The 11,711-nt window shown below is 41.2% G+C and overlaps 2 protein-coding genes and 2 non-coding genes across 4 annotated transcripts in view; 1 reads left to right on the forward strand and 3 right to left on the reverse strand.

Moving 5' to 3' along the window:
* Positions 1 to 3,738: 3,738 nt before the first annotated feature.
* Positions 3,739 to 7,657, reverse strand: EEF1B2 (eukaryotic translation elongation factor 1 beta 2). Its single transcript, XM_060016232.1, has 6 exons — positions 7,271 to 7,657; positions 6,678 to 6,800; positions 4,938 to 5,064; positions 4,594 to 4,660; positions 4,050 to 4,175; positions 3,739 to 3,937 (listed from the first exon to the last, which is right to left on the reverse strand). Exons 1-6 carry the CDS (start codon positions 7,348 to 7,350, stop codon positions 3,783 to 3,785), a joined length of 678 nt encoding a protein of 225 aa, XP_059872215.1. The 5' UTR covers positions 7,351 to 7,657; the 3' UTR covers positions 3,739 to 3,782.
* On the reverse strand, positions 4,306 to 4,438 carry LOC132428798 (small nucleolar RNA SNORA41). Its single transcript, XR_009520195.1, has one exon. It is a non-coding gene; the product is annotated as a small nucleolar RNA SNORA41 (small nucleolar RNA).
* LOC132428796 (small nucleolar RNA SNORD51) lies at positions 4,743 to 4,821 on the reverse strand. The gene has a single exon (XR_009520193.1). It is a non-coding gene; the product is annotated as a small nucleolar RNA SNORD51 (small nucleolar RNA).
* Positions 7,658 to 7,804: 147 nt separating the features above from the next.
* Positions 7,805 to 11,711, forward strand: part of NDUFS1 (NADH:ubiquinone oxidoreductase core subunit S1) — a 30,758-nt gene continuing 26,851 nt past the window's right edge. Inside the window, exons 1-2 of the mRNA XM_060016240.1 lie at positions 7,805 to 7,984; positions 11,507 to 11,571. Of these exons, the coding sequence (XP_059872223.1) occupies positions 11,511 to 11,571 (61 nt within the window). The 5' untranslated portion in view covers positions 7,805 to 7,984; positions 11,507 to 11,510. The remainder of the gene's footprint in view (positions 7,985 to 11,506; positions 11,572 to 11,711) is intronic.

The following is an 11,711-nucleotide window of genomic DNA, read 5'->3' on the forward strand; positions in this document are numbered from 1 at the left end:
ATAAACATTAAAATTGATCACTACAGGAAGTCTGGTAATCACTTGTCACCATACAAAGTTATTACAATTTTACTGACTATATTCCCTATGCTGTACATCATATCCCCGTGACTTATTGTATAATCGGAAGTTTGTCCCTCTTAATTCCTCTCATCTATTTCACCACCCTCCACCCCTCCCACCCATTCCCACCTCCACCTCTGCTCTGCTTTTGTCATTCTCTGGCTTGGAAACCAGGCTTCCCATTGCGCTCACAGAATGAGCCAGCCTATAATTCAGATGCCTCTAAAACCTGGCCCTATCTAATCCCAAACTGACGCTGCAAAATCCAGCCAAACTGGTCTAATTGCCTCCCAAACCTCTGTTCTCATTCTTGCCTTTATCATTCTGCCTTTCACAGCATCCTGGATTTTTTTTTTTTTTTTTAAACGGATTACTAAGGTCTCTCCAGCTCAAGTCCTAACTCCTCTAAAAAAACTTTTATTTAATTCTAGCCTTCCCTGACCCTCTGGACTTTTGGATTATTGTCAGCCCTCCTTATCTGCAGGTTCTACACCCCCAGATTCAACCAATCACGAATCAAAAATATCTGAAAAAAGTCCAGGAAGTTGCAAAACAACAAAACTTGAATTTGTCGCCTGCTGGTAACTACTTACATAGCATTTACATTGTACTAGATATTATGAGTAGTCTAGAGATGATTTAATGAGGAGGGTGTTAGCAGGTTAAGGTTATATGCAGATACTACACCATTTTATATAAGGAACTTGAGCATCTGAGGATTTTGGTACCTGAGGGTTGGGGGGTGGTTCCTGGAACCAATCCCCCCTCAGATACTGAGGAATGACTGTACTTGTTTAATCACAAAATTACTTTTATTCTTAACAGTTTTAAGTATGTTTGAACCACCTCCCTTATGGTTTCTTAATCCTTTTGTATTTTTATAGCATCTAACATAGTGACATTAAATGAATCAGTTTTGAATTCCCACACTGTGCCCAGTCCTTGTACTAGCTATGGCTGAATGTGAAAAAGAAACAAGGTTTCAGGGTCATGTAATCACTTATGGAGCATGCAAAAAAACGTGGGTTCTTATTCCAAAGCCAGAAACAATTAAAAAAAAAAAATCTCTTTATGTATACCTGTGCCTTCTGAACCCACTGGTTCAAAAACAGTTCATTCAGTATCCTGGCTCACATGAATATGTAAGCACTGCTCGTAAGAGCAAAACACTGAAAGCAAACTAAGGATCCAATAACTAGACTGGTTCAGTAAGATATGAGACAATGGATTCTGTAACTGTTAAAATATGAGGAAATCTTTTATGTACCGATACAAAATATCCAAGATATAATCTCCAAGATATCCAAGTCTATTTCTAGGGACAAAACTTAAGATGCAGAAGTTTGTGTCATATGCTACAATTAGCCTACATATATGCTTAGACTAGCTCTGGAAAGACCTAAAAAACTGGTGACATTGGTTGCTTTTATGGAAGTGAATGGGAGACCTGGGGGACAGGGGAGGTGTAACTGTATAACCTCTAGAATTTTGAATGATGTTAATGTATTATCTACCTTTTAAAATGACATTAAAAGATACCATTAAACATTTTTTATTCAAGGCCATAGAGTCAAGATCTTAAAAGTCACATGCTTCATCATTCATTATTTTAAGATTCACAAGACAGCTGTGGTTTGTTGACTATTTAAATTTTTTAACCACATTTTTAATCATTTATCAATAATTTTTTTTGTTTTGTTTTGTTTTTTGCGGTACGCAGGCCTCTCACTGTTGTGGCCTCTCCCGTTGCGGAGCACTGGCTCCGGACGCGCAGGCTCATCGGCCATGGCTCACGGGCCCAGCCACTCTGTGGCATGTGGGATCTTCCCAGACCGGGGCACGAACCCGTGTCCCCTGCATCGGCAGGCGGACTCTCAAATCATTAATAATTTTTAATACTTAATGTTTTGGCCAAACTATTTGGTACTCAATCAAGCTGTTACTCATCTCACTGGTTGTGAATTATTTTTGGCTATTCACTACTACACCTCTACTTTTCCACAGCATTTCCAGAATCCCCGGGCTCTCCTGTTCTCCAGAAAATGAAGTGCTGCCCTCTGCTGGCTCTCACGATACTGAAAACCTGAAAATTTCCCCAGTGATTTTAGACTGAGTCTGTTGGACTAAATGTTGAAGGTGATTTTATTCATCAGTACATATATGTCCGATTGAGTACATTTTCTTTAGAATTTAAACAATTTCCCACATTCAAGTTGGTTGGCCACATACAAAGAAAATCAGATTGGGAGGGAAGAAAACAGCATCGTCTGGTTCAGCTAGGAAAACCTGGACCTCATTCAATTTCCTTGGCCTACAGAGACTACAAAATGATTTTTAGAGGTCTACAATTCCCAAGCCCTACTTTTGTGAACACTACTACTGTAAAAAATATATACTCAAATATTCGATACATCCCAAATTTAACTGTTAAGATGCAGTGGTTTCCAATACTGGAGTCTCACCTGACTACAGTAACACCATCCTCTGAGTACACTCACCTGCAGCACCACCGTAGTACTGAAGTCTCCACACCCCAACAGGCTCAATCAGACTTACAAACCCAGGTAAGATGTCCCACCTCCACACCCAAGCCAGGCTTATGAACTGCACCCAAGGGATCAGTCACCCATGTAGCCTCCCTCCCAGGACACACTACTACTCAAAGTCACATGCTCAACACAACTTCTCCCTGAACAGTACAGGAGGCATCCCTTAAATTTGCAACATCTGCCTCCACAAACTCTGGGAATCCTCCCCTCCCCTGGGTTAGGCGTCCTTTAGTAAACCGCACGTGCCAACTCATAACATTAATTTTAGGTGGGATTTGTAAACGTGTGATTTTTTTTTTTTAGTCACAAGTAACCCCTAACTTGAAGATGCTAGGTCACAACAAATTACTTTGTCAGCCACTGTAAAGTCACTGGTTACTAACTATAAATTAGTCCTGGCATTTAATTCCTTTATCTCCAAATGTTTCATGACCTGGCAAATGACATTATTTGCTGTGTATTGACCTGAGCACTTCCCTGTTTTTGACTCATTTCTTGATTCTTTAAGGTACTCCCAACATTCACATCGAGGAAAGCCAGCTCAGATATTAAGGAACTTTGTAACCCCTTGCAAAGGGCAAGGTCTTGAACCATTATATATGGGACTAATTATCTAAAATCAAAACTCTTGGGAGTTCCCTGGTGGTCCAGTGGTTAGGACTGGCTGCTTTCACTGCCTTGGGCCCAGGTTCAATCCCTGGTCCGAGAACTAAGGTCCCGCAAGCCGCGTGATGTGGTCAAAAAACAAACAAACAAAAAAACCTCTTACTACAAAATTTTCAGTCAAGTTTACCTCCGCGATTTCTTTTAAAAAACAAGGCAAATATAAACACTTGAAATACTGTAGTAAAAGTTGTATCATCGCATACTGAGGACATCACTAATGGGTAAAGTTGTTGTACTGAGTCCACTTCTGTTCATTTGTTTATAAAGTCTACTCTACATCTATGCATAGTCACAGTATTTACACCAGGTAGTTCCCTCCTTCTTTGGGCTAAACGTCGAACGACAATGCGGACCCAAATTTATATTATTTATGAATTATCTATCCATTAAATTTCTTCCTTCAAAATGGAAGGAATATAAATAAATACCATCCTCTTATTTAGGAGTCAAGAGCCAAGAGTGTCTTTCAAGCTTTTATTTAAGAGCACTGATCCACGATGGATTTTAGATCTTGTTGAACGCAGCCACGTCCATAGACTGCACATACTCGTCAAAAGCAGTGATCTGCTCCTCCAGCATATCCGTTCCAACTTTATCGTCTTCAACTACACACTGTATTTGAAGTTTTTTAATTCCATACCCCACCGGAACTAGTTTAGCTGAAAAGAGCATCAAGAAAAATCTTAGTTAGATAAGTCCTGTTGATTGACAAAGGTTTAAACTGTATGCAAACTCCAGATGCCAGTGTCAAAAGGCAAAGACTAAACTCACAAGAGCCCCAGACTAAGCCGTCTGCTTGAATGCTTCTGACGCACTCCTCTAGTTTTGCCATATCTGTTTCATCATCCCAAGGTTTCACATCTAATAAGATGGAAGACTTGGCAACAAGTGCTGGTTCTAAAAAAGAGTACAAGGAACAGCATTATTCAAATAATTATTTTTGCCCTACTTCAAGACACTTAACAAATCTTAATTTGTTTCTAAATGGATCATCTCCTTAGCCACATAAAACTATAGAAAATACACCTTGTGTTCGTCACACATATGCCCACTTTCTATTTTGCTGAGAAAGAGGTGTTTAGTTGTGTAACAGTTTCTTTCCCACAGAGGAATGCCACAACTGCTACCATAAAAACAGCTGCAGACCAGTAGCTGTGGAAGTTTTGAAGCTCCACTTCAACAGAAGGTTTTGAAATACTGACATATTCAATGAATGGGGAGGAAAGGAAATTACTTTGGGGATCAGTCTTTGAAAAAGATTATTCAAATTATTATGAAAACAATTAAGTTAAACACAAATTATAAAATGACCTACTTTTGGCTTTCTTTGACTCATACTGTGCAAGGCGTTCTTCTCTTAGCCTCTTGGCTTCTTCACTTTCCTGTAAAGAAAAAATTTAATATACTTCACAAAGCTGGTTGTTCCTCAGCTTAAGGCTGGTGGGTCCTCAGCTTAAAGCAGACCAGCTTTATCAGAAAAAAGCAAATCCATCATGAGCTCAGCCGAAAGATGGCGATTTAATTTTATTCATCATGTAGCCAGTGAGAATTTTTAAAAGGCAGGTAATAAAGTGAAGCCAGGATTCAAACCCAGGCACTTTGGCTACAGAGCCTGTGCTTAAGCACAATGATACGCACAAATGTCAACTTATGCCATACCTCCTCATCATCAGATCCAAAGAGATCAATGTCATCATCATCTTTACTATCTGTAGCTCCACTTTCTGTGGTGTCTTCCACATTAGCAGGGCCATACTTGCCCAAAGCTTTCTTCACTCCTGGCAGGCTTGAAAAAAATTTAATCAGCTAGCTACTATTAGGTCGGTATGATGTCTCTTTTCAAACAATACATGAGAACTTGTTTTCACTACAAGTTATCAATAGACCCCTTTTGTACCAAGAATTTACCCTTCAACATTCCCAGGTAAATGTTTAGCTCCTCACCCAACAAACATTAGTAGCATGTGAAACACTATATTCAATAAACACAAAGATTTACTTTCAGAATGAGTATTTCTGTTTGAGATTTCATTAAGTACGCTCAGTTCCATTCTTAGTGAACTGGAGTCCACCTGCCCAAACTTCCATCCTTGTTAGCAGTTTCAGAAGAATGGCAAAGGACTGAAAGAATGAGCCACCCCTCACCCCTGAGGTGGGTCCCCCAGGCCAGGGTCAGGCACACTGGCAGGCCAGTGTGGGGAAAAGCTGAATTGCTGTTGTTGATGAACTAAAATTCATAATTTGTGGCAAGACAAGAAAAATTTAAACATAAAAATTTTTTTGCCTGTTTGGACCACCTCCCTCCTCTATACAGTGTATCGTGCATCTGCATTAACCAGCCCTCCTGAGGAGATAACATTCCTTCTGAATCTTGAATCTTGGGCCATGATGACCCATGACCCACTACTCGCTTTGCACCTGTAGATCTGGATTGCATCAACTGTCAATAATACGTTATTTAATGCGCAACCTTGTCTCAAAAACTTATACGCGAAGTGAGAGAGTGGCATGGACATGTATACACTACCAAATGTAAAACAGATAGCTAGTGGGAAGCAGCCGCATAGCACATAGCACAGGGAAATCAGGTCTGGGCTTTGTGTCCACCTAGAGGGGTGGGAGGGAGGGAGACGCAAGAGGGAAGAGATATGGGGATATATGTATATGTATAGCTGATTCACTTTGTTATACAGCAGAAACTAACACACCATTGTAAAGCAATTATACTCCAATAAAGATGTTAAAAAAAACAAAACACAACACAAAAACTCAAAACAAAACAAAAACAAAACAAGAACTTATATGGATGGAGACTTCCCTGGTGGTGCAGTGGTTAAGAATCTGCCTGTAAATGCAGGAGACACGGGTTCGAGCCCTGGTCTGGGAAGATCCCACATGCCGCGGAGCAACTAAGCCCATGTGCCACAACTACTGAAGCCACACAGGCCACAACTACTGAGCCCACGCGCCTAGAGCCTGTGCTCCGCAACAAGAGAAGCCACGACGATGAGAAGGCTGCGCACTGCAACAAAGACCCCAACACAGCCACAAGTAAATAAATAAATTAAAAAAAAAAAACCACTTATATGCACAGAACAATTTTCAGAGGTTTCTGATGGGCTTTTCACAGGTTATAATCCTCAATGTGGCTTGAATAAAATTTTCTCTTTCTTAGATTGACTGATTTTTTCTTCAAAATTGTCATGTTCTACCTGTTACATGTTCTACATGAAAAAACGGAGGATTTCAGCCTCTTGGCCTTCTAAAGTCACAGAGAAATTTAGCTTACAATATCCCCACAAAACTAAAGTAGCCTGAACCCTAACTTGTCACGTGAAAACCCTGAGTTTAAGCTTAGAAAGCATTCTATTCTTCAGATAAACACAAAGATACTTTTACCTGGCCTTTTCCTTTTCGTAAGATTTGATGTGATTATACCAACGTAGGGCATGACACAAGTCGGCAGGTGGTGGGCCGGAGACTGCTTCAAATACTGCCACATCTGCTTGTGATGGAACATACCTGCCAACGATGCAAAAGTAACTGCACACACCTTTAAAAGAAAAACCACAAACACCAGCCAACGAACGACAAACGCTAGCTACAACCGTCAAATTAGTGGCAATTCGCCCTCTTGTTACCGGGCTACCTAAGCAGCTTTAGTTTTCTGTAAAAAATAAATTCCTTAGAATCAGGGATCATTTATTTGGTTCTCCGAGCTACCCTGAGACACAACTGCCACTTAGACCTCAGAAATTGCAATCGCTAACGTGGACCTACAGGTTTACATTTGTTAACTGAGCAAAGACGCGGAAACACCTGGTGGAGTCAAGTAAGCCGAAACAAAGCACATTTTTAACCCTTCTCCCCTCGCAGTCCCCTCCCGCGGGAGAGCCCTGGGGTCGGGCTTCCTTTCCTCCAGCCGCAGCCGAGGCCGCGCCACGTGGCACCACTGCTCCCGGCCCTGCCCAGACCCCGGCCCGTCAGCTCACCCTTCGATGTAGCTCTTGTCCGCCAAGTAGTCGTTGAGCACCTGGAGGCCGGCGGGGCTTTTCAGGTCTCCAAAACCCATGGCGACGGCTGACAGGGAACTGGGAGGCAGCGGAGTTGAAGAGGAGCGCAGACAGTCACTGCCAAGCGCTAACAGGAAAAAAGGCCCGCAATGAGGCCGGAAATGCCTTATATAGAGACGGAGGCGTTTCTCTCCGATGCCCCCAGCCGCAGGTTAAAAGTAAATTACGTTAAGATTTCTCAACGTAAAAATCAAGGGCTCTTAATTAACGGCCCACAAATTATCCGCCGAGCTTTCTTTGTGTTTGCAAATCAACTAATAAAATCGGCATTGCTTAAATCACAACCTCCAAGGTTTGCAAAGACTACCGGAACCGCCCGTTGAAGCGCCGGAAATGACGGAAGACGCTCGGCCTCAGCCCCAGGTTACTTCCGGCGGAACTTCCCGCCCCCGCTTCCTCCCGGCTGCTACGTCCTCCACCCCGCCCTCTGTCAAGCTGACGGAAGTTGCCGAGCTCAATCTAAACGGGAAATTGTCGAATTGTGGTTTCTAGGCCCTCCCGACTTTCCGTTCTTCCAGGCCCGGCTGACTGAGATACCCGAGGCCGCCATATTGAATAAGAAACCCGGCCTCTGAAGGAGTTGGCAGGTTGTAGACAATTCTGCAGGGCAGCCTCGGCGGCTCCAGGGAGAAGGTGAGGTTGTGTTTGGGGGAGAAGGCTGAGGTGCCTTGGTCCCCGGAGTGTGTTTATTGACGAGACTGTTTTCTTTGGCCCAACCGACTCATTCTCCTCTTGTCCTTGAATGGGCGCCGCGTCCCACCCCGCCTCCTCGGGAACCCCCGAGAGCTGGCAGGTGAGGACTGTTAGCCAACGTCTGTGCTCTGACGGAGCAGAGAGGAGGAGGAAATCACGAGGCCCTGGGGAGCACTGGCCCGAGTGCAGCCTTGTGGGTGACCTTCCCTCTGCAGGGGAATGCAGGACAGTCCCCTTCCTGGAGAGGAGGCCGTTTTGTTTCCCGGGAGAGGACCTGTCAAGTGACTTAGGCCTAAAGACTGAGCTTTTCCCCCCAATTACTACATAGCTGGTATAGTGCATCCTTGTTTGGCTGCTGTTGCCTTAGCAACCGTCCATGCCTCTGTTGTTTTGTGTTTTGGTTTTGTCCATAGATTGCGTTGGCTAATACTTCTTATTCTTTTCACTGGTGGGGCAACTGAGGAAAAAAGACATTTGAAAAGTTGGCTCAAGGTCGCACTGCAAATAACAAAGCTACGTTGTTTAAAAATTTTGGGAATCCAGTGCATGTACATGTACTGTAAAAACGTGGATCAGGTACAGCTCTGCTCAAAAACGAATTGAGGGTATAGAAAATGTAACGTGAACTGTTTCTGATGAATAAACATCAAGTTGGTTTTTTGCGGAACGTCCTTTTTTCCCACTGAATTGTGTGTGCATCTTTAAGCAGGGTGTTGTAAGGCTGCCGGAGCACCTGCACTCTTTAATACCAGGAAAGTGGAAGTGATGGCCAGAGAGTAGAGATAGAATTCATTTAACAAATAGTTGTTGAATACCTATTATAAGCTAGAAGTGAGTCCACAAGGAAGAATTAAATGGGTGATGTGACTGGGGAGTAGTTAGGATATTTTAGTTAGGCTGGTCAAGGAAAGTCTCCCTGAGAAATGCCTTTTAAGCCAACATTTGGAGGATGAGGAGGGGCCAGAAAGATCTGAGGGAAGAGCATTTCCATCTGAGGTCACAGCCCCTGGGAAGATGGGAGAGGCTGTGGGAGCAGTGTGGAAGCCAGGAGACCTGTTAGGGGGCTACTGTAACAGTCCAAGCAAGAGATGATGGTGGCTTGGAATAGGACAGTACCTAGAGAGAGAAGTGGATGGATGTGGGATGCCTGGTGGAGAATGTGGAGTAGTATTGTCCCTGCACCAAAAAGTGTCCAGTCTAGTTTTAGAAATGATTATTCATTAGCATTTTCCCATCTTAGAGATGATTATTTCTGTTCTTACATGGTAGCCAAATAAGTGTAAAGTGCTTATCAAAGTTTTGCAAATCTGTATTTCTTACGTTGGGGCTATGCAGTCTTCCACTTGATGCTGGGTTTTCAACAGACAGCCTAGTCCTGGTGGATTTCCTAGCTAAAGTGGGCACCACTTTCATGTTGTATTGGAGACAAATGTAATATTAAAGTTTTTACATTGTTGTATGAAATATTGTTGATTTTGATCTGTCTTTAACGTAGCAAGTTCAGTTTTACCTTTATATGAATAGATTTTAATGGGACAGATGCTACTCATTCTGGAACTTGGTGGTAAGACTACAGTTGACCCTTGAGCAATGAGAGGATTAAGGGTTCCAACCATTTGTGCAGTCGAAAATCTGTATATAACTTACAGTTGGCCTTCTATATCCATGATTCTGCATCTGAGGATTCATCTCAGGATTCAACCAATCTCACATCTTGTAGTACTGTAGTATTTACTATTGAAAAAAAATCGCCTGTAAGTGGACCTGTGCAGTTTAAACCCATATTGTTTAAGGGTCAACTCTGTTTGATGGTTCATTTTCTTAGGGGCACTGTGCTAGGTCTTCAGAAAAGGGAAATGACCAAAGTGCACCATTCCTTGTCAAGGAGCTTACAGACTAGAGATACTGAAATTGATTGCTAACTTACAGTTTAGTAGGTGGAATAATAAAGATATATATATATATATATATATATATACACACACACACACACACACACACATATACACAGTGTGTGCTGGTAGTAAAGAGAAGGAGCACAAAGGAAGAGCCCTTTAAAACTGATTTTCAGTGGCTAGTACCGTCTAAATTGAATTCAGATGTAACTGACATTTATTGAGCTCCTACTGGTAACACATAGCCTAAGAGGTATTGTTTTCTTTTATAGATAAAGAGACAGAAACTGTGATTTACCAAAAAGTCACTCACTAGTAGGTGACAGATGTCTGCAGATTCAGTATCACAAATTCTGAATTGTTTGAGTTATTGACGTCTGAATTAATGAAATTTCTGTGAAACATGCTTAAAACTTATGTATATATACAGTTTTCTACTATAAACTTTGAAATTCTTTATGCGATACATTCTGATCACATAATTTGTTGTATTTTTAAGAGTTCCAAATGAAAAATTAGATGCTTAGCCCATATAATCAAGTGAGTAGACAGAAAGTTCAGTGCTTCGCCGATATGATCAAGTGGATGGACAAAAAACTCTAAAAGATCAGATAACTTTTCTCTTTTTTTTGCTTATGTATACCTTTAATTGGTGTTAATTTATATAATCCACTTCTATTTATTTCAGTAATTCAGCAAATCCTTTAGAGAGGGCTCCTCAACTGCTGATCTGTTGACACTTTAGGTAATTCTTTGTTATGGGAGATTGTCCTGAGCCTTGTAGGATCTTTAGTAGCACGCTGACCTCAACCACTTGATGCCAATAGCTTTCCCCTAGTCACGACAACAGTTTGTCCAGACATTGCTAAATGTTCCCTGGGAAGCAAAATTATCTCTTATAGAGAACCACTGTTTTAGAGCTTACTGTGTGGCAGCCTTGTGGGTAGGTACTGAGGATAGAAAGATTAAAGAAGTTCATAATACAGGGGGGGTAGAACAGGCACATAAACAGATAATTGCAAATCTGTAAGATAAATGTATTACTGAACACAGAAAATAGCACTCCAGAGTTTTTAAAGGCTTGGGCTTGTGAGCCAGCTCAGAATATCTCAGAGGCATTTAGTAGATAACTGCTCAGAACGTAGAATGTTAGAATGCATTTTAGCAGGAAATGAAGGCAGAAATGTAGGCTTTATTTTACATAGCAATTAATGATAAACTCACTGTTAATTCTTCAAATTTATTTTACTATATAGTAATATATTAAGTTTGATCATTTGTTTATAATTAAAAACAACAAATCTGCCCTTTATATAGAATTAGAAGATTCAGATTTATGTGCTAGCTGCTCCTTTGTAGCTTCTTAATGTTGTACAAGTCAGTTAATCTATCTGAGATGGAGTATTCTCATCTCTAGAATTTAAGGAAAAATATCAGGACTTGTGAAATGTTCAATGAAATAATGTATATATATGAAGTGCTTTAAAACCATAAAATATTACCCAAAAGTTTGTGATTGGCATTGTTTTTCCTATGATAATATAACTCTTCTTTGTTTTATTCTTAGCAATATGTTAAGGATACCTGTAAGAAGGGCCTTAGTGAGCCTTTCTAAGTCTCCTAAAGGATGTGGTGAGTGTCTTTTTTTTGAACTTGCGTTTGTGGGTACTAGACTTTCTGTCTTTGTAAATTCATAGGTTTATGGAATGTTTCTTGAAAGACCCATAATATATTTTAAATAAAAATGGAAACAGTGACCCAAGTTGAATAGA

The sequence above is a fragment of the Delphinus delphis genome, chromosome 7 (assembly GCF_949987515.2).
Source record: "Delphinus delphis chromosome 7, mDelDel1.2, whole genome shotgun sequence".
NCBI lineage: Eukaryota > Metazoa > Chordata > Mammalia > Artiodactyla > Delphinidae > Delphinus > Delphinus delphis.

Excerpts from the sequence above, each read along its gene's own strand:
- EEF1B2 (XM_060016232.1), bottom strand. The coding sequence starts at position 7,350 with ATGGGTTTTGGAGACCTGAAAAGCCCCGCCGGCCTCCAGGTGCTCAAC. Across the intron at positions 6,801-7,270 it reads GACAAGAGCTACATCGAAGG|GTATGTTCCATCACAAGCAG; the intron begins GTGAGCTGACGG and ends CATCGTTGGCAG. Across the intron at positions 3,938-4,049 it reads CGGCTTAGTCTGGGGCTCTT|CTAAACTAGTTCCGGTGGGG; the intron begins GTGAGTTTAGTC and ends TGCTCTTTTCAG.